The 27,779-nt window shown below is 55.4% G+C and overlaps 1 protein-coding gene across 21 annotated transcripts in view; it reads left to right on the forward strand.

Annotated features, from left to right (window-relative positions):
• The window catches only part of LRP8 (LDL receptor related protein 8), a 76,797-nt gene that overhangs the window by 15,382 nt on the left and 33,636 nt on the right, over positions 1-27,779 (forward strand). For all 21 annotated transcript variants that reach the window (XM_025288702.2, XM_025288704.2, XM_025288706.2 and 18 more), the window contains exon 3: positions 19,786-19,908. In XM_025288702.2, coding sequence (XP_025144487.2) covers positions 19,786-19,908 — 123 coding nt within the window. The remainder of the gene's footprint in view (positions 1-19,785; positions 19,909-27,779) is intronic.

Raw genomic sequence — 27,779 nt, forward strand, 5'->3', positions numbered from 1 at the left:
CCTAGGGAGGATCTGCAGATGGAAAAGCAGGCCTTGGTCACCTAACTCAGTATGTGACCTTGGGCAGTTGGTTTCTCTGAACCTCAAGCTTCCTTGGAGATGAAAGGGGTAGAGGACCCAAGTCTCCTTCCCCTCTTCCCTGGGCACATCTGAGCTGCGGTCGGGGTCACACATGGCCCCACAGGGTCCCAAGATGGCAGCTAGACCAGAACTTCCTTCCCCGCCCCCCATCCTGGGGCCTCTGGGGCCTCGGGCCAAGCTTTGCTGGGATCAAGGGGGACAGGGGTTTTGCTCTCTGTTAGTTGAAAAGGCCCGCCCCCGCGTTGGCCAGCGCTTTGGCATTACCAAGAGCCTGCTCCCACGCAGGGTGACCAGCTTGTCCTCATTTGCTTGGAACCGCCCCAGTTTTAAAACAAAAGCTCATGTCCAATGGGACACTTGGCCCGCCAGCCTGCACTCTGTCAACTCCCACAACCACTCCCCCTGGCTCTGCAACAGGGCTTCCCCGTTCGTTACCTGTGGATTCTGCTGCTTGTTGGGCAGGGCTCACTCTAAATAAAGAAAAAAAGCTGATTTCTTCCCCACCTTTTGGCAGAATTCAAGGAGACATAGAGCTCCTTGGAAGGTCTAAAGGAACCAAGGCTGAGCATCCTGGTTGGGGTGCTGGTGTGGACACAGCCAGGATGCCTGGCCTTTGATCTGACCCTGCCTCTGATGCAGCTGAGTGACAGCTCTCTCTGAGACTTGGTTTCCCCCAGCCCTGCCCTGCTCACCTCACGTCAATAACATCAATAACATCACATCAGTAAGGTGAGGATTGTTACCTCGACGGCCCTGCCTTTGCATTCCTGCTGCCCTTTATGTTCTTCACGGCATTTTCCTCCTATCCCTTGAGAGGCAGTCTCAGCAGGATTGCTATGCCAGTTGTTCAGATGGGGACACTGAGCCCATAGGCTCACAGGATTTCAACTCCTGAATGACTGAGGAGAAGGTCAAGTATGGTGGCTGAGATGTGTGGTGGTTACCAGTAAGTGGGGGTCCCTGGCTGGCTGTTCTTCTCCCCACCCCCACTTTTTCAGTCTTCGTCAGCTGGAAAAGATGGAGACAGATGCAAGGGAAAGGTAGACACAGGCGTGGGGAGAGAAAGGACGTGGGGTGGGGGGTAGTGCTGGGGCGGCAGGGGTGGGGAGGGTCCAAGCAGTGCTGCTACTTCCTCTGATGGTTCTCACAGTCTGTCTGCACTGACTCCTGACAGATGGAGGGAAAGCTGGTGCCAAGAGGCTGTCACCGCGGGCGGGCAGAGCTGGGGGGAGGTGCTTTGTGGCCAGGGTTTGTGTGGGGAGGGGGCAGCAGCTGGTGGTCTGGCTGCTGGGCCTCCTTGGAGCCCGCTCCCCAGGGAACCATGGCTAGGGTGGGAGGGTGGGGGTGTGAGGGAGTCATGGATGCTGTGGGGTGGGAAAGTGGGCAAGGGGCGAACCGCGGGAAAGTGGGCAAGGGGTGAACCCACCCTCTGCCTGGGGCCAGCCATGCCCTTGTCCCTGTCCCAGCAGAGACAGCCACCCCTCTCTCCTCCATTCCCTGTTGCCAGCAGAACCTTCCCTCCAAAGATACTTCCTGTCCACTCCTTACTGGGTATCAGGCTGGGTGGGGGCTCTGGGGACCAGCACTGAGCTGTGGTCAAGGTGGACAAGGGCAGAGAGAGTGTGAGCACCAGGAGGCCCTTGTGATGATGGCCTTGAGGGGCTCAGAGCAGGTGGGGCCTAGCCTTACGTCTGCAGGGCCAAAGCACATTCACTGAGCCACCCCAAGTGGTCCCCAAGCCCCCTTCATGCCAAAGGGGGGCTTTTTCTCTAGCCTCTGACACATCTACAGGACTGGGCAGACCTGGCCTGGGATCGGTTGGCACCTTCAGTATCTCTTGCTTTCTTAGATGGTAGATTACCCTGGCGGGGTTGGGTCTCTTTCTGTCTCTCCCAATTCCCGGTGCCCAGCACAGGGCCCAGAACTGAGAAGGAAGGGCCCAGTGAATGCTAGTTGAATAAATGAATGCATCTCTTGCTTGCACAAACCTGCTGGGATGGAGGTCTCACTTCCTTATAAGGCAGTTCTTTCTATTTACAAAAGCAGAGCTTTTTCTGATTCTGTCCTGAGAGGCACCCTGGGTCCCTGGCCTGTCAAGGGGGCTGTACAGAGACCCCTGGAGGCACTCTGGGTCCCTGGCCTGTCACAGGCTGTACAGAGCCCCCTAGCTGATCCTGCTGCCTGAGAGTGGCCCTGTAGAGACTGGAAAACCCCTGAACCCACCCCACTCCTTGGTGGTACCTGACTGGGCTGGCATCCACTACCCTCCGAGGGTCAGTAATCATAGCCATCGTTTACTGAGCTGCTGCCACTCGGCCCTCCCGTCAGCCCCATAAGATGGCACTGTTTTTATCCCTCATCGTGCAGGGGAGAGAGATGAGGCAGAGGTAAGGAGAGGCTTCCCCAAGGTAATGTGGCTAGTGTCTGAGTCAGGAGGTGGGGGGAGGGCTGCGGGGAGGGGAAGGCTTCCTGGGGCAGGACTTGGGGGTGTATGGGGCTTGGCAGGGCTGAGGAGCCTTACTCCCTGGAGGTAGATCTGACCCCGCACCACATGCTGTCCCCTCCCTCCTTCCTACACAGTTCCCATACACATCCATAGCACTAAGACCCCAACTTGGTCGTCTCTCAGGTGAGCCCTAGGGACCTGGGGCCCAGAGTCCCTCCTGTTCCCCTTGAGGAGCCCCAGGCCCTTGACATGGCCTGTCCTGTTCGGTGATCTAAGAAGTGTGCAGGATGATGGCTGAGAGCCCGAGGTGTCGGATGGGTAAGTGGGAGCTGGGCCTCCTTCCTGCTGCTCCTTAGAGTTGGTCCTGGTTGGAGCTGTCCTCCACATTAATATTAATAATGGCAATCATTAATGATAAATGATGGTGTGCCTACCCCCTACCAGAGCTGGTGGGTACCCTGGGGGAAAGCCGAGAGAAGTAGAAGAGGGGACCAATCCTGAGAGCAGGGTGTGCACCTTCTATTGCATTTGTCTCCTCCCCAAAGCCTGTCATGGCTGGACCCTTGCGGGGGCAGTTTAATGAAGTTCCCACTCCAGTACTCTTGCCTGGAAAATCCCATGGATGGAGGAGCCTGGTAGGTTGCAGTCCATGGGGTCACTGGGAGTCGGACATGACTGAGTGACTTCACTTTCACGTTTCACTTTCATGCACTGGAGAAGGAAATGGCAACCCACTCCAGTGTTCTTGCCTGGAGAATCCCAGGGACGGGGAGCCTGGTGGGCTGTTGTTTATGGGGTTGCACAGAGTTGGACACGACTGAAGTGACTTAGCATAGTGTTTGAAAACCAGGTACCTGTGTGGTGGGACACCTGCTGGGACAGGACACACTTCTCCCTTTCTGCCATCCACAGAGTGATTCCACCACTGGCCCAGGCCCTGTGCCCACCCCTCATGGCCCAGGCCCTGTGCCCACCCCTCATGGCCCCCACTGCCTGGCTTCACCCCTTGCCTTGGCTCTTTAGATCCTTCCAGAGGCGCTCAATGAGCGTAGTGAGTGACTGTGGTCCCCTCACTGCCCCCCGCCATGACTATTCATGTGACCTTGGGCAAATCAGCTCCCCTCAGTGCCTTGGTTTCCTCATCTGTACAATGGGACTATAGTAGTTTCTTCCTCAAAGAACTATTAGGAGAATTAAATGAGATGATGAGCCTAGTGCATGGTAGTCACTCAATCATGTTTCCTCTTCTGCTCATGATGTGGGAGGAGGAGATGCAGATGTCAGAGCCCTTCTGCTCTCCACGCATGACCTCGGGAATCCTCTGACAGCCCTGAGAGCGGGGATGTGTCTTGTTGCTTTGCTGACAGGGATGGTGAGGCACAGAGAGGTGGGGTGACTCACCCAAGGCCCCTCAGCTTGGGAGTGGCAGATCTAAACTCTGGGCTCTCAGGCTCGGAGGCCCATGCAGGTGTCACTGAGCCAGGCAAAGGGGACGAAGGGCTTAGCCTGAAAGGCTCCTTTGGAACTGGTGATGCAGAGACTCCTGGCTTCCTGTGCTGATCTGCAAACCTCCAGCCCCCAGATCCCCAATCCCTCTAATCCTGGGAAAGAGGCGGCCCTCGGTCACGTCCATCAGCAGCTCTAAGCACCCTCCCCGGGCCTCTCACCTCCCACATGAGCCCAGAAGCGGCAGGCGAGGGCCTGGGCTGTGAGGATGGGGGATTTCCCCACTTGGTTGAAATCTGTCACAACATTAATGTTAATTAAGCCTCGTTAATTCAGCCCTCTGCTTACGCAGAGCTCCTGACAGCAAATTACTCATAAGTGAGGCGGTAAATTTATTGCTGCGTTTTCCCAAACACTCAGCAGCAAAGAACGTGCCCCGGGAAAGACGGAGGAAAGGCCTGGAGGGTGAGTGCTGTGTGGTTCCTGCCAGCCTGAACTGCCAGGGACCATGGCCCAGAGGACAGCCAGGGTTCACCAGGGAACCTGGTGAGGATGCGCTCTGGTCTAGTCAGAGCTGCCTGCAGATGGAGTGAGCTCCCCCTCACTGGAGGCGTGCAAGCGGGAAGGCAGGGAGCATCGCAAGTCCCTCTGGGCTGGCCCATCATCCTCCCGCCTCATCCCTCTTGCCCGGCAGACTGCACTGGCTCTGTGCCTCGTTTCCACTGACAGTGCCCCAGGGTCACACAGCAGGGCTTGTAAAGGGCGAGTTTGGGTCTAGATGTGAGCCCCAGAGCCCACCCTGTAAACACCTTCCCCTGCAATGCAGTCTGAACAGGAGCCCAGTGGCCTGTGCAGGGACCAAAGTGCAGGCAGGGCCAGACAACCTGCCGGGGATGCTGCGAGGGCTCTCTCCTGGTCCTGGGTTATAGGGTGCTCTTGGGACCAGGGAAGAGGACTTTGAGCCCAGACCCCCTTACTAGGCTAGGTATCATAGCCTTCCAGTGAGGATGCAGGCTCTTCTGGGGGCAGTGGAAGCCCCACCATCCTTCTCCCTAAGACCTCCTTCCTTGGTTTCAGACTGGGACCATGCCTGAGACATTTGGAACAAACCCAGGTTCTGGGTACACAGAATTTTAAAAAATTAATTAGAGCATTAAATGGTAGCCCTCTGGGAGAATCCCACCATCTGGCTGTCACAGGAGAGGCAGGAAAATCTATGCTTATTTGTCTGGAGTGTGTGAGCGTCATATGAAGCCACCTGTGCATGTGTGAGTGTGTGGCCTATGTGCTGCGGTGTGTGCACAGGGAGGCACGTGTGTCTGTGTTCAGTGTGTGGTGCACATCCGAGTGTGCAAGCGGGCAGCGTGCGTTTGTGTGCATATGTGCCCATCTGCGTGTGCGTGTGCTGTGTGCCTGCACCCGTGGGTCTGCATGTCTGCCTGGGCACGCGCCTGTGACCAGGCCTGGCTGTGGGGGCGGAGAGTCAAGCTGGGCTGTGTGCAGAGACGGCTCAGCCTCCCCACCCCTCTTGACAGAGTGATGTTCACTGAAAGGTGGGGGTGGGGGCGTGCACGGTGGGACAGTGGTGGGTTTGGCAAGTGCAGAGCTGGCCTGCAGGACTCTGGCTCTCTGGGGCTCAGGAGAGACCAGTGTGGGGCCATGGCTGGAGAATGGCAGGGTGTGCTGGTGGCTGGACTGACCCAACCCTTTAACGATTCTAACAAGAACTTCCTGAGGGCCTACTCGGCACAGAGCCAGGGGGTGGGAGTGTGCAAAAAAAAAATCGAGAGGACCTCGCCTCACTATGTCAGGCACTGATACATTATCTTACAACCAACCACCCTGCAAGTCAGGATTCAGCCTCATTCTTTTAGATGAGGAAAACTGAAGCTCCGAGAGGTCAAGTAACCTGCCTGAGGTCACACGGCCAGTAAGGGCCCCGCCAGGAAGTGAACACTGGTTCCTTAACTTGCTCCTTGTGGGAGGAGGGCCACAGAGGGCTGCAGACTAGCATCTTCCAAATCTCTGTACTGGGAGACAACGTCCATGTGAAGAAAAGGCTGAGGAGGGTGGAATTGTCGTGGGCAGTGGGTGTGCCCACAGAGCAGGCTCTTTAAGAGGCAGCTTCCCTTTCATCCAAGCTGTGGTGGGACCTATTGGTGGGGGACCATGCTGGCTCAGAACCCCTGAGTGACGGCCCCCTGTCTGAGGGCTCTGTGCAGTGGCAGGGGTCTCAGCCAGGATAGCAGCAGAACCGAGGTTCTGCTGGGCACCTGCCCACCCCCACCCTCAGCTCACCTCCCACAGCCACGATTGTCTCCCTCTGCCCAGGTCTGGTCGGGGGCCATCACAGAAGTCCTCCTGGGCCCCTGGCTGGAGACACTGAGCTGTGGCCTATGGCTGTTAACTCTGCCCATGCTGTCTGCCCCTTGGCCAGCTGCAGAGAGGTAGCCTTGGCCAGAGCCCAGGGTCCCAGCCCAGCAGGACCGGTACCTGAGATGTGGCACCTTTGAAGGTCTGGCCTCACAGCAGGGCTTGCCAGCACCTAGCTGGGTACTCAGTACCCGAGGGCCCCTGCTTGATTCTTTCAGCTTCCCGCAGCAGAGACTTGAGATTTTCCAGTTGGAACAAGCGTCATCAGACGCTTGACCCTCCCAGAGTCCCTCCCAGAACACAGGATTAAGGGTGTACGCTGGGGCCTGACTGCACCCAACTCTCCCTCAAGTGGGCCGAGGACCCCCTCTGCCCAGAAAACTTGCCAAGTGGTCCCGTGGCAACACGTGGGCCTGCCTTTTCTCCCTGACTCTGGTGTAGCCATCTCCCAGGAAACGGGGAATTTCCCCTCATTCCCATCATTAGGGTGCCAGGGCAAACAAACAGCCTAATCCAGATGAGCCCTGGGCCACAATCACATTCTCTTTGGGGGTTTTCTTTCTTATTTCCAGCAATTTTGAGGAGACTGAGTAATTGGTATTCCACACAGGTTAATAGAACTGCTGCCTTTCCGTATTATGCCTTAATTTCCTTTATCTCATAGCAAGTTGGAATTAATCGCCCCCTCCTTCCTTTTTCCCACCGAAACCCATTACCAGCCTGTCTGCTGGTTAAAGTCATTTTGTGGCAGCTCTTGGCTCCTTGCCACTTCCCTGGGAATCTTTCCGACCAGAGCCAAAGAACAAGGAGGGGTGAAAAATCCATTTGTACAAAGTGAAGATCTCCTGTTGAGAACTTATTTCCCTCCCTGTTCAAGAGGAAGGAACGTGTCCAGCCTCCAGCCGGCACAGCTGACTGAGTCCCCTGTCGCCGAGAGCATTCAAGAGGGCGGAATGGCCATATGTCAGTGGTGGGAACAGAGGATTCCTTCACTGCTCAGGGGAGGGGTTGGGGGAAGGGATAGGCCTTTGCCACTCCTGGTGCCTAAATTAGATGCTGTGATTGGAAGCTTCTAGAATTCTGTTGTTTCTAAGTTTAAGATTTTCTCTGATTTCAAAGTTGGAAAGAATCTGGGAATCCGTGGTCCTGACTGAGCTGCCTGGGCCTAAGTACTTTTAAATTGTGTGTTTTAAGATTCTAATAAGATACTCTCCTGGAACTGGAGATTGTGTTCTGTGATTTTAAGGCTATTTTACGATTCCATGAGCCTCTTAAGCTGCAGTTCTGCTCTGTGACTGGGTCTCAGGAGGGAGTGTAAGCTTTGCTGAGGCTGCTTTGGAAGTGTGAAAGGCCCAGGCCTTTTTTGAAATTTTTGAAATGCTAGGGTTGGATCAGATGGCTTCCAGGTCCCGCCCTGCAGGTGTGTTCTGCCTGCAGCCCCTTGCCCCCTTCCGTGCCTTCTCCACACAGGCCATCAGCACTGGCCACCCCACAGCACCCCGGGGACCCAGGAGCCTTTCCATCTGAGCCACATCCTTTGTCCACATGCCTGTAGCCCTCTCCCATTCCAGCAGGAAGGCAACTCAGCTCTCCTCCAAAGTCCCAGCAGGAAAGCCGCTGGGAGTAATAATAAGAAATAAACCATATCGTTGACAAGAGCTCCCCATATTGTTGATATTGTTGTTCAGTCACTAAGCCTTGTCTGACTCCTTGCAACCCCATGGACTGTAGCACGCCAGTCTTCCCTGTCCTTCACCGTCTCCTGGAGCTTGCTCAAACTCATGTCCATTGTGTCAGTGATGCCACCCAACCATCTCATCCTCTGTCATCCCCTTCTCCTCTTCCCTTCAGCGTCTTTTCCAATGAGTTGGCCCTTCACATCAGGTGGCCAAAGTATATACAATTCACTATATAATTTCAACATCTATCATCTCCTGTACATCTTGCCCCAAAGGGTGTGACTATTGATTGATATCCCCATTTTGTAGGTGAGCAAACTGAGGCTCTGAGAAGTTAACTCACCTGTAGTTCCAGGACCCTGAGTCGCTTGCTGCCTGCACAGCTGCCAGCCACATGCAGGCTGGATTGAACAAGTCATGAGCAGCCCCAGGTGATCAGTGTGATGAGGGAGCCCGGGGGCATCTCTCACCGGAATCTGCTGCTGGGTGGGGTTGCCACCCATGCGCTCACACTTCCCCGCTGAGATGTTGAAAGGCTTCAGAGAATGGACCTTGTTTCCTTCCCAATGCACCAAGAAGCCAGAAAAGAAACTGCCTCCTTCATCTGCTTTTAGAATCTACCTTTTCCTTCTGGATCAAATAAGATTTCTCGGGGTGGGCTTCCTCAGCCCCTACTGCTTCCCCATTGGTTCAAAATCAGCCCTTCTTTGAGGTCCTACTCAAAAGGCTCCTATCTCATCGCCCTTGCCCCCCAAGCATGTCTCACCCACAGAGAGGAGAGGTGCTGGTGAGAGCTTCCTCAGGGGTGAGTTCAGCATCCTTGTTTTCGGCTGAGGCCCAGAGAGGGAGATGACTGCCTGAGGCCACACGGCATCATTACCACCCTTGATTCTGATCAGGACCGTCTAATCTTGTTCTGGGTCAGGACGGTTATATCTGAATTCTTGTCTCCTCACCCTGGCTGTAATTTCTGTGAGGGAAGGTCCACCTCTCACCTTTTTCTTTCCTGTTGAGCATTAGGGATAAAAGGACCTGGATTCTGGTCCCGCCTTGAGCTCTGTGACCTTAGGACAGTCTGTTGCCTTTCAAGGGCTTTTGCTTCCTCATCTCTCAAAGGAAGTGATGCCTCCCTCCCCCGCCTCACAAAGCTGCTATGAAGACCCCTGCTGAAGAGTGGGGGGTGGGGGCTCACCGAATCTATTACTTGGCACCGCGTTCATTCAGAATCCCACTTCTGCCAGATTTCCTTCAACCTTTGCTGAGTTTTCAGCCAGAGACGCTCCTTGTCCCCAGAACAGCCCCATAGTTCCCCACGGCTGAGCTGCTGCTCCTCGGTGGCCCCTGCTGTAGGGCCCTTGCCCTCTCTTCATGGAGCATCCACCCTGAGCAACGGAAGTGCTCTGCCATCCTCACCACCCAGCTGCACACCTGCCTCCCCTCTAGAGGCGGGTGCTGACTGCGCAGGCTGGCAGCACGCAGCCCTGCCTGTATGCCTGGCGTGCCCTCCTTCTGTCCCTTCCGCTCTCCACCTGGAGGGTGGAGGTCCATGAATCGTGCACATGGAAAGCCTGACTCTTTTCTCCTCTGTTGAGATTGAGGCATGGGGAAGGCAAGGGGCTTGGGGGCAACCTGGAGTAGTGCTAAGGCTCTAAGGCTCAGAGTCAGAGGCTCTCCCACCCCCACCCCATCCCCCAACCAGGGCCTGGGTTTGCAGAATTCCCTCCCAATAGTCCTGTGAAGGGCTTTCCTGCAGCCAAGGGCCCAAGGGCCCAGCTACAATGGGAGAGGAAGGTTGCCCCTCCCTGAGGCCGGCTCCACAATCTGGCTGGGCCTTGGGATGACTCACTGAGCCCGCTCTGGTCGGGTGGAGCCTCCTGGGGCCTCTAGGCTGTCAACAGGATGAGCACTGTCTGGCCAGGCTGCAGAGCTTCACCTTGGCACTGACGGCCAGGGTGGGCACAGCGTGGAAGGCTGGCTGAGAGCACTGTCCCGGTAGGTCTGGCCTGCCAAAAATATGGCAACAAAGTAAGCAGCCTGTGGAGACTTGAGCTGGCGAATGTTCTACCCTTGGTGCTCTGGGCCCCAGGCTGGAGTTCCACTCCTTTGGGCCTTGTTGGAGGTAGAGGGTGTCATCAGACACTGTCTAGGGCTGATGCTTGAGCTGGCCTTAAGGAGTGGGGGGTTTTGCCAGGTGGAGATGAGGAAGCGTCTTCTGCAGGTGGAGCTACACAAGTATAGACACCAGGTAGGTAAGCCCACGGTTCATCTGTGACTGTTGGGTGGGTGTGGGACAGTGGTAGCCAGGGGTGGGTGAGAGCAGTTAGCAGAGCAGCTTGAAGTGTCCCTGAGCACCTGCTAAGACCCTTGGTCAGGTTCTAGGGGAGATGGGAACCCAAAAGGACCAGGAAAGGTGGCTTTCTGATGATGGAGGGGCCTTCAACAGTCAGTGACTACTGTGGATCTCTAGCCCTCACCTGGAACCATGGAGGCAGATTGGGAGGGCCTGGGGACCGAGCACAGATCCCCTCCTTTGCCAGCCTCACTCTGGACCTGGTGATAGTAGTACCATACCTAAAAAAAAAAGACGGAAGTTAGAGATCATCTCGTCTAATCCAGTCCTGTCATGGAGGAAAAGAGCCAGGCACAGAGAAGGCAGAGAGCTTACCAAGGTCACACAGTGGAGCCAGGCCCCCAGGCCAGGGGTTGGAGAGAGCCTACTGCTAACACCAGGCACAGTAAAATGGTCTTAACTTCTTTCTAGATAAAAGCCAGCAGCCATCCAGGCACAGGCCTCAACTACTTCACAGAGCAGTGTCCTAATCCTCAAGCCTCTTACTGGCACCTCCTAGTGGGCAGAGGCTTCCTGGATTGCCAGCAAGGGGCTGAGGGTGACAGAGAGCTCGTACCAGCCTCCTGGGTGAGAAACTCTGGGCCAACACAGAAGGGACGCCCCCAGAGAGGCTGCAGCCCACCCAATCCCAGGAGATGGATTTCCCAATGACAGGGCGTCCTTGCCCATTTATCACCAGGATAGCCCAGTGGCGCTGTGTGCTCAGTCTTGTCTAATCTTGGCGATCCTATGGACCACAGGCTGCCAGGCTCCTCTGTCCACATGATTTTCCACGCAAGAATACCGGGGTGTGTTGCCGTGTCCTCCTCCAGGGGAATCTTCTGGACCCAGGGATTGAACCTGCGTCTCCTGTACTATAGGCAGATTCTTTACCGCTGAGCCATCTGGGAAGCCCATAACCCGGTGAGGCTCCTCTCAAAATGCTTCTCCTACCACCTAATTGGTGAAAGCGGTTCATTTTCCACTCAGGTAGGGCTGTTTCCCAGCCACTGCCTTGTGGGCAGAGGGTGCCTGTGTGAATGGGGTGGGACAGCGTTGAGGAGACAGGTGGTAGTCATCACTCCATCATTCACGTCCTTGTGCCGCCTGGTGGCCTCTGAATAGGAACAGCTGGGCACCTTGTTCCTGCGTGCATGCTAAATCGCTTCAGTCATGTCCAACTCTTTGCGACCTTATAGACTAGGGCCTGCCAGGCTCCTCTGTCCATAGGATTCTCCCGGTAAGAATACTGGAGTGGATTGCCAGGCCCTCCTCCAGGGGATCTTCCTGACCCATGGATTGAACCCACATTTCTTACATCTCCTGCACTAGCAGGGGGGTTCCTTACCACTAGTGCCACCTGGGAAGTCTCACCTGGTTCCCACTCCCTTAGCAAACCCAACGCAGGCTGCTGACTGAGGTGGCATCTGCCCTTGGGGACTTCTCAGGCCCCTCTGGCCTGGCCTTCTTGCCCTCCGTTGCAGAGCTCTGTCCACGGAGCCCTGGGCTTCCCAGTCCAAATCAGTGGGGTGGAAGCCACAGAGCCCAGAGAGGCCCTTCGGCATCACCCAGCTTGTTGGTGGCAGAGGCCCCTGTAATGAGACCCGGAGCCTTTCCCTCAGCTGCGGAAGAGGAGGCAGAAGAGCTCCCTCTCCTGTCAGGGCTGGTGATAGAGAGCAGGGCCTGGAAGGTGGGATCCTTGGCAGGCTCTGAGGTCTGCTGGTGGAAGGCAGAGCCGTGACTGATGGGGTTAGACAGGACGGTCCCCAGGTCAGAGGGGGTTGAGTCCCCGCTGGGGCTAGCCACGTGCTCTCACCTGAGTGGAGGGACAGTGTGTGGGTGGAAACCAGGCAGGGCCCTGGCTGGAGGTCATGGAGGGTTTCCTGACCACGCCTCTGCTTTCTGATGGCTTCCACTCTGAGGACAGAGCAAGTTTCCCTCTAGCTGTTTCCTTGGGACCTCAAATCCAAGTGCCAAGGGGGTGTCCCAGACCCAGGGCGGGCAGTCCTGAGCCTGGAAATTAGGCAGGGAGTGGCTGTCCCCTCCATGCTACCAGCTGCTCTGAGCGGCACCCCTTGCGTGGTGCTCGGTTCTGTGCAGACACCCGCCAGGGACCCCTGCTGATCCCATCCCCTCTCCCCACACCCACTCCCCCCGCCCCCTCACAGCTGTCACCGGCTCAATACCCTGCGTCCACAAATCACTACGACAGGAAGACCCCTTTGTCGTCTGTCCCTCAGAGACACGCATCTTCCCTGTGGCGACAGGGAGTCCCACATACCCCAGTGATGGCTTGGACCTCCCCTGGTGACAGCAGGGCAGGGGTGGGGCAGCGTCGGAGAGCAGCTGGGATGTGCTGGGGGCTGGAAGAGGGGCTTGGCTGCCAGAAGCCCCAGGGGGTCCCCTGCAGCAGCGCCGAGGAGCACAGCCCACCTGTGTCAGACCCAGACTGTCAGCGGGAGGGGTCCTCACAGATCTGCTCACCTGAGGAAGCTGAGGCCGAGTGGGAAGGGATCGCACAGTCTGTCAGGGGTGTGGGGCCACGGGTATTCTTTGGGCGCCTGCTTGGCGTCAGATCCTGTGTGAAGGGGACACTGAGATGAAGGAAGTGCTGGCAGGTGCTGGCGTGTGGGGCCAGAGGGACACCCCGCTGAGGACATTGTCCGATTTAAGAACAAAGAGCCCTCCCCAAAGAGTGGTCCTCCCACAGTCCCCGCTTCTTTCTTTCATCTTCTCTCTCAGGCCCTTCACATGCCCACCCCTCCCTGCCCCCCGCCCCCCAGCATCTGCCGCTGCGTTTCCTCTGTCTCCCCAGGTGGGATGAGAGGGTGGACGAGAAAGCGGACTCAGATGTCACCTGCTGATGGATGGTGGTGGCCTGAGCCCCGGAGCCCGCTGGGCAGCACAAAGCCTCGAGCCGAGCCCCTCCCCCTGCACTCCGTGGGTGTCGGGACACTGTGGGAACGGCCTGCCTCTCTGGCAGCACCGGAGCCTTGGGTCTGATGGTCAGCGCGGACTCCAGAGTCAGTCCCTCACAGGACTGGGTCGGGGGGCATTCACTGCTTGTCGACATTATGTGATTCGTGCAGGGATCATCTTGGAGTCCCATCATCAGGCTGAGGTGTGTGGATCAGGGTGGCACAGTCTTAGAACCTTGGGTTCTTGGAGAGTGAGCACCTTGAACCCTCAGAAGCTGTTCTAAATGTTATATTAGACTCATGGGATCTCCCCCAACCCCCAACTCACGGGATCTTTAAACTGAGGGTTCTTAGGAACATCATGTGTCCAGGATGGGATCAGTGTGGGGTTTGAACCCAATGCTGGGTGGGGTGCTGTGAGCCCAGGGTGTTATGGCCCCACCAGGGCTGCTGAGGGAGGGATGGGGCAAAGGCTGATGTGGACCCCTCTCACCCTGCTTTCAATAGCACAGCTCCATTTTACTCTATTTTATACCCTGGGGTTTCACTTAGACAAAGCATTCCTCTGCTTGAAAACAAAGTTTTCCAGGCCTGTGCTGTGTGGCAGCTCTGTGCCACAACCCGCCACAGCCTTAGAGGGTGGCTCTGGCCGGCGGGTGAGTGGGCAGGCAGACTGGGCCTCCAGGGAGGGGGTGCAGGTTGCTCTGGGCCACCGTCTCCTCCCCCTCTCACTCCCGCTGTGTTGTTGCTGCAGCCAGAGAACACTCCGGGTCTGTCGTCCTGTTGACTGGGGTGACAGTTTAATAGTAGCTTCCTGGGCTGTCATTTAAATCTGCCTGCCAGGTTAGTAGGCCAGGGGCGGGCTGGCACGCCCCCTGCCCCCACCCCGGATCTTCCTTCAGCTGGCAGCGGTCGTCTTGGCAACGCCGGGGCCTGGCGAGCTCTGCAGAAGGGTAACCATGGGGGGAGTGGCTCTTTCATCTGCCTGACCTGGGTACCAGTGGCCCAGCTGCCTTCAGGCTGGGCTGCAGGGCCAGAGCCAGGATACTCGGGGCTGGTCCAGGCCTGGGAGAGGAAATGGGAACAGATGAGTCCCCTCTGTGCACAAGTCTCCAAGGTGGGGGTTTACATCTTTGCTCCTCCAGACTCTCAACTGCCCTGGGAGGGAAGGGATCTGCCCCAGGTGGCTCAGAAACAGTGCTCAGTTGGAATCATCTCATTTGTGGGTCTCTGCTCTGCCATCAAAAAATGTTCCCTGAGGCCTGTGACCTGTCTGCAGAAACCTGAGGGCTAACACAGCCCTTGTCTCTCTCATCTCCCTGTCCTGTGTGGCCTGGTATCAGTGCCCCCCACCCCCCAGCCATCCTGGGCTCACCTCTAGACATGTCCCTGCTCTTAGGACTGAAACTCTCAGCTTTGCTCAGGGCCAAATGCTCTGGGAACAGCATTTTGTGTTTTTCATGGCTTGGTGGAGGTGGCCCGGAGACAGAAGATTGGGTACCCGCCTCTGCTGTGTGACCATAGGCCAGTCCTTCCCCTCTTTGGACCTCATCTTCTGATCTGTAGGATGCAGGGCTCGTACTACAGCAGTGTTTCATCAAGTGTGGTTCATTGCACTGGTTTTTCTTGGGAAATTAGTAGACATGGCATCCAACAAAGATGGTCTTTGGCTTAACAAATTTGGAAAGTATTGCAGGAAACAAAATCAATCTGATATCTTTCCTGTAGGCCTCTCAGGGCCCTTGGTGAGCCAATGGGCATCAAGAATCTCCCAAAGGGAAAAGAATAAAGCTTATGCCAAACATCTGAATGGATGGTCCCCCAGCTGTCTGTTGGGGTCCCTCCTCTCTCCTCCCCTGCTAGGGCCTGATGGTCCACGTATCCACCCCCACCCCCAAATACTGAAGGAGACCTGGGTAGCTTGGAGCTGTGGGTTTTGTTGGCTGTCCTGTGATTAGCAGGGATAGGGGCTTAGTCCCTGGATACGCTCAGGGAAAGCCAGGCCGCTGCACTGGGCCTCTGAGGGGCAGCCTGGTGCCAGGCAGGGTGAGTTGGCCCGTGGCCTAGTAGAGCTGCCAGGCCCCTTGCCACTTAAGTGTCGAATGAATCCCGAATGGCCACTCCACTGGCTCCTCCACACCCCATGCCGTTATCCCTCTCCTTGAATGCCCTTCTCCGTTCTCCTTACTCCCACAGCTTGGCTGACCTCTCTTCCTTGAACACAGTCCCTTCCTCCAAGAAGCCTTCCCTGACCCCTGGGATGGTTGGGTAGCCCTCCCCTGACTTCCTGGCCACACAGTGTTATCAGGAGACAGAATACCTGGGCTCAGGTACACATGTGCTGTGCCTTTGATCTGCCGCCTCTCCCTGGGCTTGGCTTTTGCTTCTAGAATGGGAGAGCTGCAGAGGGGACTTCAAGGCCCTGGGCTCTGACCGGAGGGAGCACTGTGATTGCCAAGACGAAGCCACACTGAGCAGCTCTGCCCGGCAGCCCTGACTCATCTTTGTTTTGAAGCCCCCTGTCTGCACTGGGGCTGCGGGATGAGTGTGGGTGGGGAGTAACAGCATGAAGGATGCACATTGTCTCGGGGAAGGGGCGGAGGAGCTGGGAGGTGCTGAGCAATCATAACAATTTCACAAGATCGTGGGCTCTGGGCACAGAGAGGGGCTGGAGATGCAGTCAGCCCCACACCTCCATACCGGAGGAGGAGGTGACCAGTGTCACACACACAGCAGCTGAGGCTGCCGACTTCACACACTGCACACTCACACCTTTCTGCTCTTCGTGAAGTCTAGACACCATCTAATATAGCCCGACTGCGTCTCACAGCAACCCTGTGTGGTAAAGCAGGGATATGATCCCTGAATGTGGATGAAAAAAGTGAGACTCAGAGAAGTTGTGTAACTTGCAAAAGGTCACACAGCCCACAAGTGGCAGAACAAGAGTTCCATCAACCGTGAGCAGCCTGACACTTTCCTTGGTCTGCGTTCTTGTTATAAAGAGTAGCTCTCACTTCCTTTGTCCTGGATTTCCCATTCTCTCCCACTCTGCCATGGGGTTGGCCCCTCCCCACTGCCCTTTGGAATCCGGAGTCCTTTGTGGCAGCCCATCTGTTGCCATGGCACCAGATTATGATGTCGCAGACCCTGGATGACCGTGTACCATTCCTGGGCCGTGGAGGACAAGGATTCACAGAGGTGGGCATTGTCCAAGGGGCGACTGGCACGGAGGGACATAAATCCCTGGAAATAGAGAACCACGGCCCTGAGCCCAGCTTGGGAATCACCCTGGGAGCTGGAGCCAAGGCTGCCAAGGCCAGGAGAGTGGGGGCTGGCCTGGCTTGCTCTGACAGCCTCACAAGCCTGCTGAGCCCTCATCTCTTGGCAGGGCTGATGTAGCCTCTCTACACTGATCCGCCCCACACTAGGATGCTCGCTCAGATCCCTTTTTGACTTCTGCCCTTGTGCCACTGCTTCCTGGGGGAGCCACCCTCACCACTTGTCCAGAGAGCGAAGGAGCTTGCCCAGCATCACCCAGAGAGGAGGTGGCCGTGCCAGGATTTAGACAGCTCTGCTTCCAAATCCTTCCACGTGGTCACACTTCAGACAGGGCCCGCCCAGGTAGTTTAGCCCAGTTCCCAGCATGAAACTGACCATGCTGCCTCAGTTTCCCCAGGGTGGTGCATTAGCCGAGCACAGGTCGTCGAGGCCCAGGTTTACTGCACATTTCTGGGCACGTTCCAGGGGAGCCCTTCAATGTAGGTGCCTCTGGTCTATGATTGACCTTCCACATTGCCTTGCCCTGCACTCCCTGGGATCTAGTCCCAGTGCATTTGCCTCTCTGGGGTCCTCCTTCTTAGCCTGATAATACCGTGGTGGCTAAGGGACTTAGCACAGACAGCCCAAGCTTTGGCAGCTGCACATGGGATTGAAATCCCACTTCTGCCACCTACCACGTCTAGCTCTTTGAGCCTCAATTTCCTCTTCTGTAAAATGGAATTAACAACAGCTGTCAGGATAGCTGTAAGTCGTCACTGGGATATTCAATGAAAGGTGCTAGGGTGGAAAATGTTCAGACTGGTCATGACAGTGAATGAATCTGTTCCCTAAAACACTGCCAGAGGACATGCAGCCTGAGGCATTTCCTCCCCTCAGGACTGTGATGGTGCCTGTGGCTGCCCTGGCTTCCTTGCTTGGGGCCCACCGGGACTTGGCACACTGTGGGAGGCCAAGCTCACTCTCACAATGCCAGGGAGGAGAGGTTCCTTGGTGAGCATCTGCTGGCTCAGGCCCAGCGATGGAGCCCCTCCATCACCTTCTTGGTCAGCCTGGCCCTTCTCTCCTGGGGTTTGCTGGTTGTGCACTTGCACTCACAGGCCGGGCCGATTCCCAATCCGTGTGCTCAGGGCACAGATACACGCTCACCAAGCACCGAGTTGGAGCTTCCGTGGACTTTCCCATCTACTCCAGGGCTTTTGTTCCATATCTGATGCCACTGGGCATTTTGTTTGGACAGCCCTGGTGGGGAAGAAGGTTGGCTGACAGTGAGGTCAAATTGTGACCTCTGCTGCCCCCGAGCTGTGACCTTGAGTGTATAACTTAACACCCTGGGACTGAATTTCCCCACATGTCAAGTGAGGGCCACAGCAGGCCTTTCGTCTTGGGGTTTCCTGGTAAAGTGTTAAGCGCAGAGCCTGGCTCATGGGATGCACTTGGAGAATGTGAGAACAGGAAAAAGAAAGCACAGGAATAGATGTTTCTTTTTTGGCTGCAGAGCTTCCTGTGAAGGGAGCACTCTGGAAATGTCCAGGTGCCAGAGCTCATAACTGTACTTAGTCTCTGATGTGTCATAGGCTGTGATTTGCCAAAAGGCGGTGACTCAGTGGTTATGTCTGAGCAAATTCTGGGAGAAAGGGAAGGACAGGGAAACTCACCATGCTGCAGTTCAGGGGTCACAAAGAGCCAGACACGACTTAGAGACTGAACAACAACAACATTGCTATCTATTACCCATGTCAACCCCTCAGTGCAGGGCTCAGGGAGGGCTTTCAGGGTCCTGGACCGGGAGGCAATGAGCTGGTTCTGATCGCTGTGGTGTTGTGTTTCCCTGGGCCAGCCCTTTTCTGTCTCTAGGCCTCAGGCCCCCATCTGTAGGTAGACTGATTCCTCTGGTTTCTTCCCACCCTGCAAAGGCAGAGACGTTCTTCTAAGGAAAGTGTGAAAGCTCAGCCTAGAATGCAGATGCACTGCAAAGATTTCATTGAAAAGGAAGGCATAAATGAAATGGATTCAGGAGCCCTAGTGTCTGTCCTCAAATCCTTGTTGGGCTGTTCAGGGGGAGGGAGCAGTCCTGTGGCTCCAGAGGAGGCCAGAGGGCCTGTGGGAGGATTTACATAACCCAAGGCTGGTCGCTGGGAATGCGCTTCCTGGAAAGAGCTGGAGCCTGGCCTGCAGGTGTGGGAGCAGCGGCTGTGTTTCCCTTGGGTTCAATGGCCTCCACTGAAATTACCCTGAGTTGGGTCCTGTGTCGAATCTGATGTAATAGCCACACTGGAGGAGCATCGGGCCAGTGGAGGGACAGGGAGAAAAGCAAACCATGCTGGTCCCTGAGTTGGTCCCAGTTCTGCTCCCAGCTGTGAGAGCCCAGCCTGTTACGTATATTCCCCGTGAGGGTATAGAACACCCCACTTCCTTTGCTTCTAATTAAGACTTAAACCATAAAAACAGCAATAGCTGCTGCTTACTGAGCATCTGCTGTGTACCAGGGTCTCTGTTGCCTGATCTTCATACATTACAACTTCTTGCTACTTCTCCTCGGAGCCCTTTGTTTCTTTCTCCCCATTACATAGATAAGAAAACAGAGGCTCAGAGGTCCAGTAACATTCCCAAGGTCACACAGATAGAAAGAGGCAGAGCTGGGATTCCAGCCTGCAGTGTGGCGGCCTCCCCTCCGGGCTGTAAAGGCCTTCAGGACAGAGACTGATTTGGATGTCTAGAGTCTCTTTCCCTCACTGTGAACAAAACGTACCTCATTAGTCTTGCCACGAGATGATCACTTACTTTTGTGATTTATTATCATAAATAATAAGCTCCCTGGTGCTTGCAGAAGAGGCCTTGACTTCAGTCTGGCCGGAGGGAGGAGGAAAGGCAGGTAAAGGAATGGAGAACTGGCTGAAGGGGCCAAGGCAACCACTGTATGTGATCTGGGAAGGTTCCTAGAGGCTGTGACAGTGAAACTGGACTTGGGGGGAAGAAAGAGGTGTGATGGGAAGAGGCAGTCCCTTGGTAGTTGGTTGCTGTCACCCTTGTTGAACCTGGAGAGCAGGGCCAGGGACTGCCTGTCTCCTCCTGGTGTGGAATGAATAAGTCTTTCTCTCCTGGAGCTGTGGGAGGTCACGTGGTCCAGTTTGCAGACGGAGGATGTTCTGGTCACCCTGTAGCCACCTGACTGTATGTCCTGGACAAGCCTCCTGTGCCCGCCAGGCCCCTCATGCTCTTCTTCTTGCCCCACAGCCAAGAAGACCTGTGCAGACAGCGACTTCACCTGTAACAACGGCCACTGCATCCGAGAGCGGTGGAAGTGTGATGGCGAGGAGGACTGTCCAGACGGCTCTGACGAGTCGGAGGCCACGTGCAGTGAGTCCTGCCCCTGGGCTGTGGTGGGTCCTGGCTCTGGGGCTCAGTTTCCTTGCCAGGTCTTCCTGGTGGGGAAGCTGCAGGCTCAGGTGAGGTGATCTGTCTCCCACAGCCCAATAGGCACTTTGTACTGAACACTCACGAGCTCCGGTGCTTCTAGTCGCTGGTGTCCGGTGACCTGTGTCTGGGCTTTCTTCCCAGCCCTCTGGCAGGTTGGGCCCTGCTCTTAGAGTTCCAGGAGCTAAAAGCAGCCCCTCTGAACCCTGATGGTGAGAAGCAACCAGCACACATGCTCCAGGCCTCCCCTCAGTTTTCCCCACTAGTATTTTTTTTGAGGATTCCAATCATAATTCTAATACTGCTAATGGCAGTCGGTACTTGTCTAGCATCACTATCTGCAAAGCGCTGTCTGCTTTCATTCATCTTATTCCCAGGGTGGCCTCATGAGACAGGTACTGTCACGTTCCGATTTCTGCAGAGGTGGAAGCTGAGGCTCAGAGAGGTCAAGTGACTTGCCCAAGGCCACCTAGCTGGGGTCTTCAAGGCCCTAACTCTGTCCTCTGCTCTGGGCGGACTGAGCCTAGGAGCCCGGCCCAGATGGCAACAGGCAACAGGGGCAAGATGAAGGCTGAAGCCAAGCTCCAGGCCCGCCTCCCGCACTCAGCCTTTGTCTCTCTGTGATTTCTTTTGCAGGCCCTAATCCTCAAAGCAAACGTACACTGGGCAGGTCATTCTGTGACATTTGTTAAATTAAAAAGGAGATGAGAAGGGGGCGGGGAAGGACCCAGTGGTCCCAGAGGCAGAGCTCCAGCAGAATGAGCCTGAGACAAAAGGCCAGGAGAGGGACAGCATGTGGAGGGCCGTGGGGCTGGCGGGGACCTGCTAGTCGCAGTCCCCGGATCTTCCTTAGGGGTCACAGTCACCCCAGAGGCAGAGGTGGGAACAGCGGAGGCCAGCGTCCTGTCTAGGGCTGTGGCTGGTGATAACTGGGTTTCTTTGTCTCCTAGCAACAGAGCTACCAGTCTCCGCATGCGAAACAGGGAACAGGAGAGAAAAAGGGAGAGCAGGAGCCACCCCCCGCCCAAGACAAGGGACTCCCTCGTTTCCTTGCACAGCTGCCTCGCCTCCCCAGCCACACCGCAGGCCCTACCCTTTGCTGACTCCACCCAGCAGCCCCTGCACCCCATGCAGTCCTGGAGGTGCTGGATGGTGGGGGAGGGCAGCCCAGTGCTTTGTCCCGTGCTTCCGGGGGAACAAAGCCCAGCCACGCCCACTTGTGACTCCTCCTCAGGGCCAGCTTGGGCGAGGGGTGGATCTGTTTAGAGAGAAAGAAACTGAGGCTGGGACAGGTTCGGCTGCTTGCCCAAGGCGGCCCAGCTAACATAGGGCAGAGCCGTGTGCAGCCCGGAGTGCGTGTTTGGGGAGGGGAGCTGTGACCGCCTTGGCAGCCAGCCAGCTCAGCCATCCAGACCCCGTGCCTGCAGTTACCCTGGACACTGGGGATGGAGGGGAAGGGAGCGTCATCACAGTCAGTACTGGGGTCTGTCCTGCTGCCGAAGAACTATGCTCCCGCTCCTCCCCACATCTCTGTCTGTTTGCAGTGGTGCTTCTTTCCATCTCCCTCCTGCCCAGCCCTGCACTTGGGCTGCCTCCCTTCTCTGCCTGCCCCCTCCTCCCCTTCCCCCTTGCCCGCCTTCTTCATCCTGCCTGTGTTTCTGTCTTCCCTCCTCTTGCCCCTCCTAGCACTTGCTGCCTTCCCATCTTCTGGGCTGTGCTGGGCTAGGCTGGTGGGGGTAGGGGGTCTCTGGCCTCACACCTCCTGCCTCTCCAGGCCTGCTTCGGGCTCAGCTGTAAAGCACAGTTATCAGGTAGTTGAGTAACTGGAAGCCTAGAGATGCTGAGGGCCCTGCTTCTAAGACACACAGGTTGTTCGTGGCTGGTCTGCCTTCCATGACAAAAGGCAGGCTCTGAAGTCTCTCTGGGACTTGACAGAGCGCTGTGTGGGAGCTGCCACCAGGGGAGTCGGGGCGCCCAGCTCTCTTCTCTGCATCCTGGGAGTCGGGGGGCCCTCCCAGTGATGCAGGGTGAGTCCTGCATGCTCTCCTGCCCCCTCTGAGCTCTAGTCTCTAACATTCCAGAGTTCCAGAGACCATGATTCTAAGATTCCTGGACTCATAAGAGTCTGAGGCCCTTTTCTCCCTCGCCTGTACCCAGCTGGGCACAAGGCCAGGATCCCACTTTCTGTGCAGTTACACTGGTCACAGGTGGGAAGGCGTGTGTGTGGGGAGGGCTGCCTGGAGGAGGTCAGCCAGTGTGGGACCTGGAGGGCCAGGCAGAATTGGGGGCAGCAGTACCTGGTAACAGGCTTGCTCATAGCCGCCTGACCAAGTGAGAACCCAGCAGCCAATTCACTGCCCATTTAGTTGGGGTTGTCATCGCAACCTCCACAGCCTACCAGGTTCCTGGGGACTGTGCCAGCTTTTAGGAGATCCCCCTCCCCACCTGCAAAGAAAGATTATAGGCAGTAGTCAAATGTAGTGGGTTTGATGTCTGATATACTCGGGTTCAAGTCCTTTAACCTGTGAGACTGCAGGCAAGTTGCCCAATCTCCCTGAGCCTTAGTTCATTCATCTGCAAAATGGGGCAATGGTACCTATCTTACATGGGTGGTGAGGACCAAATGAAAAAAAATGCACTCACAGTGTCGATGATGGAGGAAATGGCAGTGTGATTTTTATCATCATGTTTTGACGTTAGGCCCTCTCCCCGATTTAAAATCTTCGAAGTCTAAGTGAAGATGCTTTGCATGGAGTAGGGAGGGATTGGGAGCAGGTTCCCATTCCTGTGTTCCCCTCTATATAATCTGCATCTCACTGGCTGGGGTTCCTCCCAGATCTCTTTCCTTCTGGTTCTGGATTCTGTGGCTGTCACATTGAGCCAGGAGTCACAGCAGGAACGCCCGGACATTTGCCTAATGAAAGTAGCATTTCAGCTCTAATTATAGCTCCCTTGATTGGGGATGTTTGTGACCCACCTTCAGGCATCTGCTGGGAGGTATGCGGCATGGGGGTAGGGAAGCTGGTTCAAGGTGAGTGAGTTACAATTCTGGGTGCTGCTTATGGAAAATGAGGTTTTAATCATGCATGTTAGAGCCTTCCCATCTGGAACAGGGACTTCACTGATTAACCAAGCACACCTTCCTATCAGAGATTTTCTGAGCTTATCCAGCAAGTCAGGGGCCCACCCAGCTGACCCTGTGAGAAGGAGCTTGGTGTGACTGCCCCCTTCTGCACAGTGGGACGTCCATGCCATGCTTCCTGGGGCAGCAGCTGGACCCCATAGTCACCACTGCATGAGCCCCTGGCCTCTGGGAGCTAGCAGTCCCTAAGTGGAAGCTGTTGGCCCTGCGCCTCCCGTGACCTGCACTGCTGATGTGCTTGCTCAATAAGAAGCCGTCAGGCACTTTCCTTCCTTCAGTCAACAGACATTTCCCTCTTTATTAATTTGTGAGCTTCTGAATTAGATAAAGGATGGTTGGATTTGGATTTCTAAGACAAGATTCTCTGGGAATCTTTAAATGCCTGCGGTCACTCTGGAGTACAGTGGCAGGCCCTTGGTGACTTAGAGGATTCCTGATGTCTGAGGAAGTGGGGCTCCTCATTCCTGCCCCTGAGAACCTGGAGACACTTGGACAGCAAGCCAGAGGCATTCCCTGGGCATCTGTTTCTGAGAGAGAGAGAGCGGGAGAGGGAAAGAGATGGAGAGAGAAGGAGAAGGGTTCAGGTCAATGGTGGGGGCTGCATCATGGAGGGCCCTCTGGACTCTAATAAGCTGTGATGTCTATCCCCAGGGGTGAGACCTGGGCCCTCCCAGCCCTTTGCATTTCATGAAATAAAACAAGGGCAACTGTTTGCTGAGTTCCAAGTTTGCTCCGGGTTCTATATAGGGATTTCCATGTTTCTTCATATAAACACCCACCAGCTCTGGGAGATGATGTAACCCCATGTGCAGGTGAGGGGAGCCAGGGTGCAGAGAGGTTAAGTGACTTGTTGAAGGACCTTCATGTTAGTAAATTTGATGTGGAGTCCAAACCCATACTCTGTCTGACTCCAAACCCATGCTCTATCTCCCGCGCTATGCTGCCTGGGGCCTCTAGCTTCAGTTATCCTGAAAGTGGGCATTAGACAGCCACCTCCCATCTTGCAGACTTGCCTAAGCCAAGGCCCAGTGAGCATCCTCCCTGCAGTGACCCTCTCCAGGGTCACCAGGAGACCATCGGGGCCTACTTCCCCCCTGTGCAGTGTGAAGTGCCATAAGTTAACAGTGTTTGGGGTTTGAGGGACCTGGGGAAGACGTGCAGCTCTGCTCTTCACAAGACTTCGCGCAAATGACTTATGCTCTCTGGGCTTCACTCTCCCCATCTGTAAAATGAAGGTGATAATAGCCTTCACTTCATGAAGAGATCGTGCAGTGGTAATTAACCTCCCTGGCAATTCAGGAGACACAAGTGACACAGATCCCTGGGTCAGGAAGATTCCCTGGAGAAGGAAATGGCTATCCAGTCTGGTATTCTTGCCTGGAGAATCCCATGGACAGAGGAGCCTGGTGGGTTACAGTCCATGGGGTCTCAAAGAGTTAGACACGACTGAGCACACACACTTGAGGAGATGCTTCGCGTCAACACTCCCCAGAGCAGCTTCCGGGGCTGAGTAGTGAGCGGTCTGATCCAGGATCCCAGAGGGCGAGGTCCGTGTCCTGCCTTGGGAAAGAGCTGCATCACAACAGAGACAGCGAGGTTCCGGGAGAGACAGGGTTGTCATGCCCAGGGTCCAGTACCCCGGGCAGGTCGCTTCCCCTCTCTGGACCTCTGTCTCCTGTCACTCCAGCCAGTGCTCCTCAGTGTGACTTCCAAGGCCTCTTGTGTCCCCCACATTCCAAGAAGGTACCTCGGCTCTTTGAGGGTAGGAGGGCTGGTGTCAGGCACTGCTGAATCCTCAAGAGCCTGTAATTAGAGCTGTCTATTTAGGGACACAGCAAATGTCTTATTAATTATAAAGAAAGGAAGCAGACGGATTGTTTAATCATTGTCCTTGCTGAAAGGTTATGCAATTAACTGTATAAATATTCATTCAAAGTTCAAGCAGCTGCCTGCTGCACTGGGGTATGCAGAACCAGGCCCCCGGAGATGGTACAGATGGGTCAAGGGCCGTTTCAATCACCTGGACTTTTGAGCAGAGAGTTTGGGGTTGGTTCTGGGCCATATGTCATGTATGGATGTGAGAGTTGAACCATAAAAAAGGCTGAATGCTGAAGAATTGATGCTTTGACCTGTGGTCCTGGAGAAGACTCTTGAGAGTCCCTTGGGTTGCGATGAGATCAAACCAATCAATCCTAAGGGAAATCAACCCTGAATATTCATTGGAAGGACTGATGCTGAAGCTGAAGCTTCAATACTTTGGCCACCTGATGTGAAGAGCTGACTCATTGGAAAAGACCCTGATGCTGGGAAAGATTGAAGGCAGGAGGAGAAGGGGATGACAGAAGATGAGATGGTTGGATGGCATCACTGACTTAATGGACATAAGTTTGAACAAACTCCAAGAGATGGTGAAGGACAGGGAAGCCTGGCATGCTGCAGTCCATGGTGTCATAAAGAGTTGGACACGACTGAGCAACTGAACAACAATGATTGTGCCACTACCCTACCCACAGGAGAGTGAGGGGTTTGATGGAAAGGGCAGGGTTTAGTCAAAGGACTGTAGACTCTGACTCACTGCTGTGCATTTGGGGCCGGTTACTCTGAGCTTTGGTCTGGGTTTCTCTGAGCTTTGGTTTCCTCATCTGTAAAATGGAGTGCTTACCATCAGGACCAGTGTCCTGCTCTGTTCTAGGGGTGCCCCTAGCATCATCTTTGGTGCCCCTGGAGTTTCCACTCACAGCCTGCAGGACCTGCTTATGTAGCAGGGAGAGGGTCAGGATGACATGGGAAAATATCAACTCGGCATAAAGTAGCCTGCCCCACAGTAGGTACTCAGTAGCCACAGCTCCCTAACAACTCCCTATGAGCATCTGTTTCCTGAGGCCTGGCGCACAGATGCTGCCTCATCCCTCTGTCCCCTCTGTGTCAGGGGCTTGCAGACACACAGCGCCTCCTCTAACACTTTTCTGGAAGCGGATTTAAAAGACATGAAATCTCCGGTATCTTTTGGATTTGCAGAATGGTAACCCAGGAGTTCTCAAATAGGGTGCCTGAGAATCACCAGGGCAAGCAGGGGTGGGTGGAGTTGCTAAGATGCCTGGGCTCTGCCCTGGAAGCCTGGATTCAGTCTAGTGTGAGCTAGGATCCAAGAACCTGCACCCACCACCCACCAGCCCACCCCTTATCTGGGACATGCTGGTCGCTGCAGCCCCCTCGTGTTCTTCTGGGCCCAGAGCAGGAAGTACTTTCTCAGTTCCTGCAGTGTGTGGGTGATGGAGGTGCTCTGGGCCCCTCCCCTGACTCCCAGGCCCCTCACCACCTGTACCACCTCCCCAAGGAAGCCTGTGTAAAGGGTCTTTGAGTGTCAGTGCTTTCAGGGCTCTGCCCGACAGTATTTGTAAAGGGAAATTTCTGTAAAATGAATCCCATGAATCCTGTATTCCCAACAGGTTGCCTTATATTTATGAAATATATTCCTAAGGATAACTTTGGGGTCCACAGTTGAGAGGTCCAGGGTACTCCTTTCCCATGGTGTAGTAGCATCTTGGGGTATTGACTCAGACACCTGCCCCCAACTCATCTTGTCTGTGTCCTTCTCTCCATCTCTTGTGGGCTTTCATCCCAGCTATGGAACTAAGAGGTTGGGGAAACTGGTCTGAGATTAGAGAGAAGAACTGAGGGTAAGGTACCAGGAACCCACTGCCTCCAGGGTGCCACGGACTGTTCTCAGCCTCTGGCATGAGACACAGCTGACTGCACCCTCCCCTGGGTCTTCACGACTTTGTGAGTAGGACCCGGCGCTGGGTGCCATGTCTGGTACACAGCAGGATACTCACTGAGGGAATAGATAAGCCGCTACGAGCGGCGAATGATAGTAGGTATCATGAGTGAGCACTGGCTGGGCATTCTAATTGCTTTACAGACTTTAATGTAGTTGTTGTAACAGTCCAGTGGGACTGGGAATAGTATTATGCCCACTTTATGGGCACAGAGATAAGGATTGATGGCCAAGGTAGATGGCCAACAAGTGACTGAGCTGAACCCAGGCCGCCAAGCTCCAGAGCCCATGCCCTCGACCTTCGTGCTGGAGGCCCCAGAGTAACCTATGCCTTGCTGGAGTACTATGGAAGCGTCTAGCACTGCGCCTGGCACATCCTAGAGACCACTGGGTTCGGCCCGTGTACACCCTGGAAGGCAGGGTGAGGAAGTCAGCATGGAGGTCTGAGATGTCTCTGCCTTGGCTAGGTCTGTCACGTGGGTCGTCCTGGGATGCTCAGGATGGGAGCCATCCCCAGGCTGGATCAGGGTTCTCATTCTTTCTTCCAAATTGAGAATCAGCCCTGGAGCTTCGGGCCCCTGATTGAGTCAGTCTCTGATTGCGGCTGCAGTAATTATAGCTGTGTGGTCCCGCTGGGCCCTGGCACACAGCGACTGCTCTCAGCAGCGGGCTCGGCACATTAACGGGGGAGGCAGGCTTGGAGGGAGCTCTTGGGGCCGTGGCGAGCCCTTCCCATCTGCAGGTTCGGATCACAGAGTCACTGATCTGGAAGGCAAACTGAGACCCAAACAGGGCGTATCTTGCCCAAGGGCACACAGCTGGAAATGGCAGAGGAGCATGCAGGGCATGGTGGCTCCATATTGCTGGAGCCTAAAGGAAAGGCTTGGAAGGGTG

This window comes from Bubalus bubalis, chromosome 6 (assembly GCF_019923935.1).
Source record: "Bubalus bubalis isolate 160015118507 breed Murrah chromosome 6, NDDB_SH_1, whole genome shotgun sequence".
Taxonomy (NCBI): domain Eukaryota; kingdom Metazoa; phylum Chordata; class Mammalia; order Artiodactyla; family Bovidae; genus Bubalus; species Bubalus bubalis.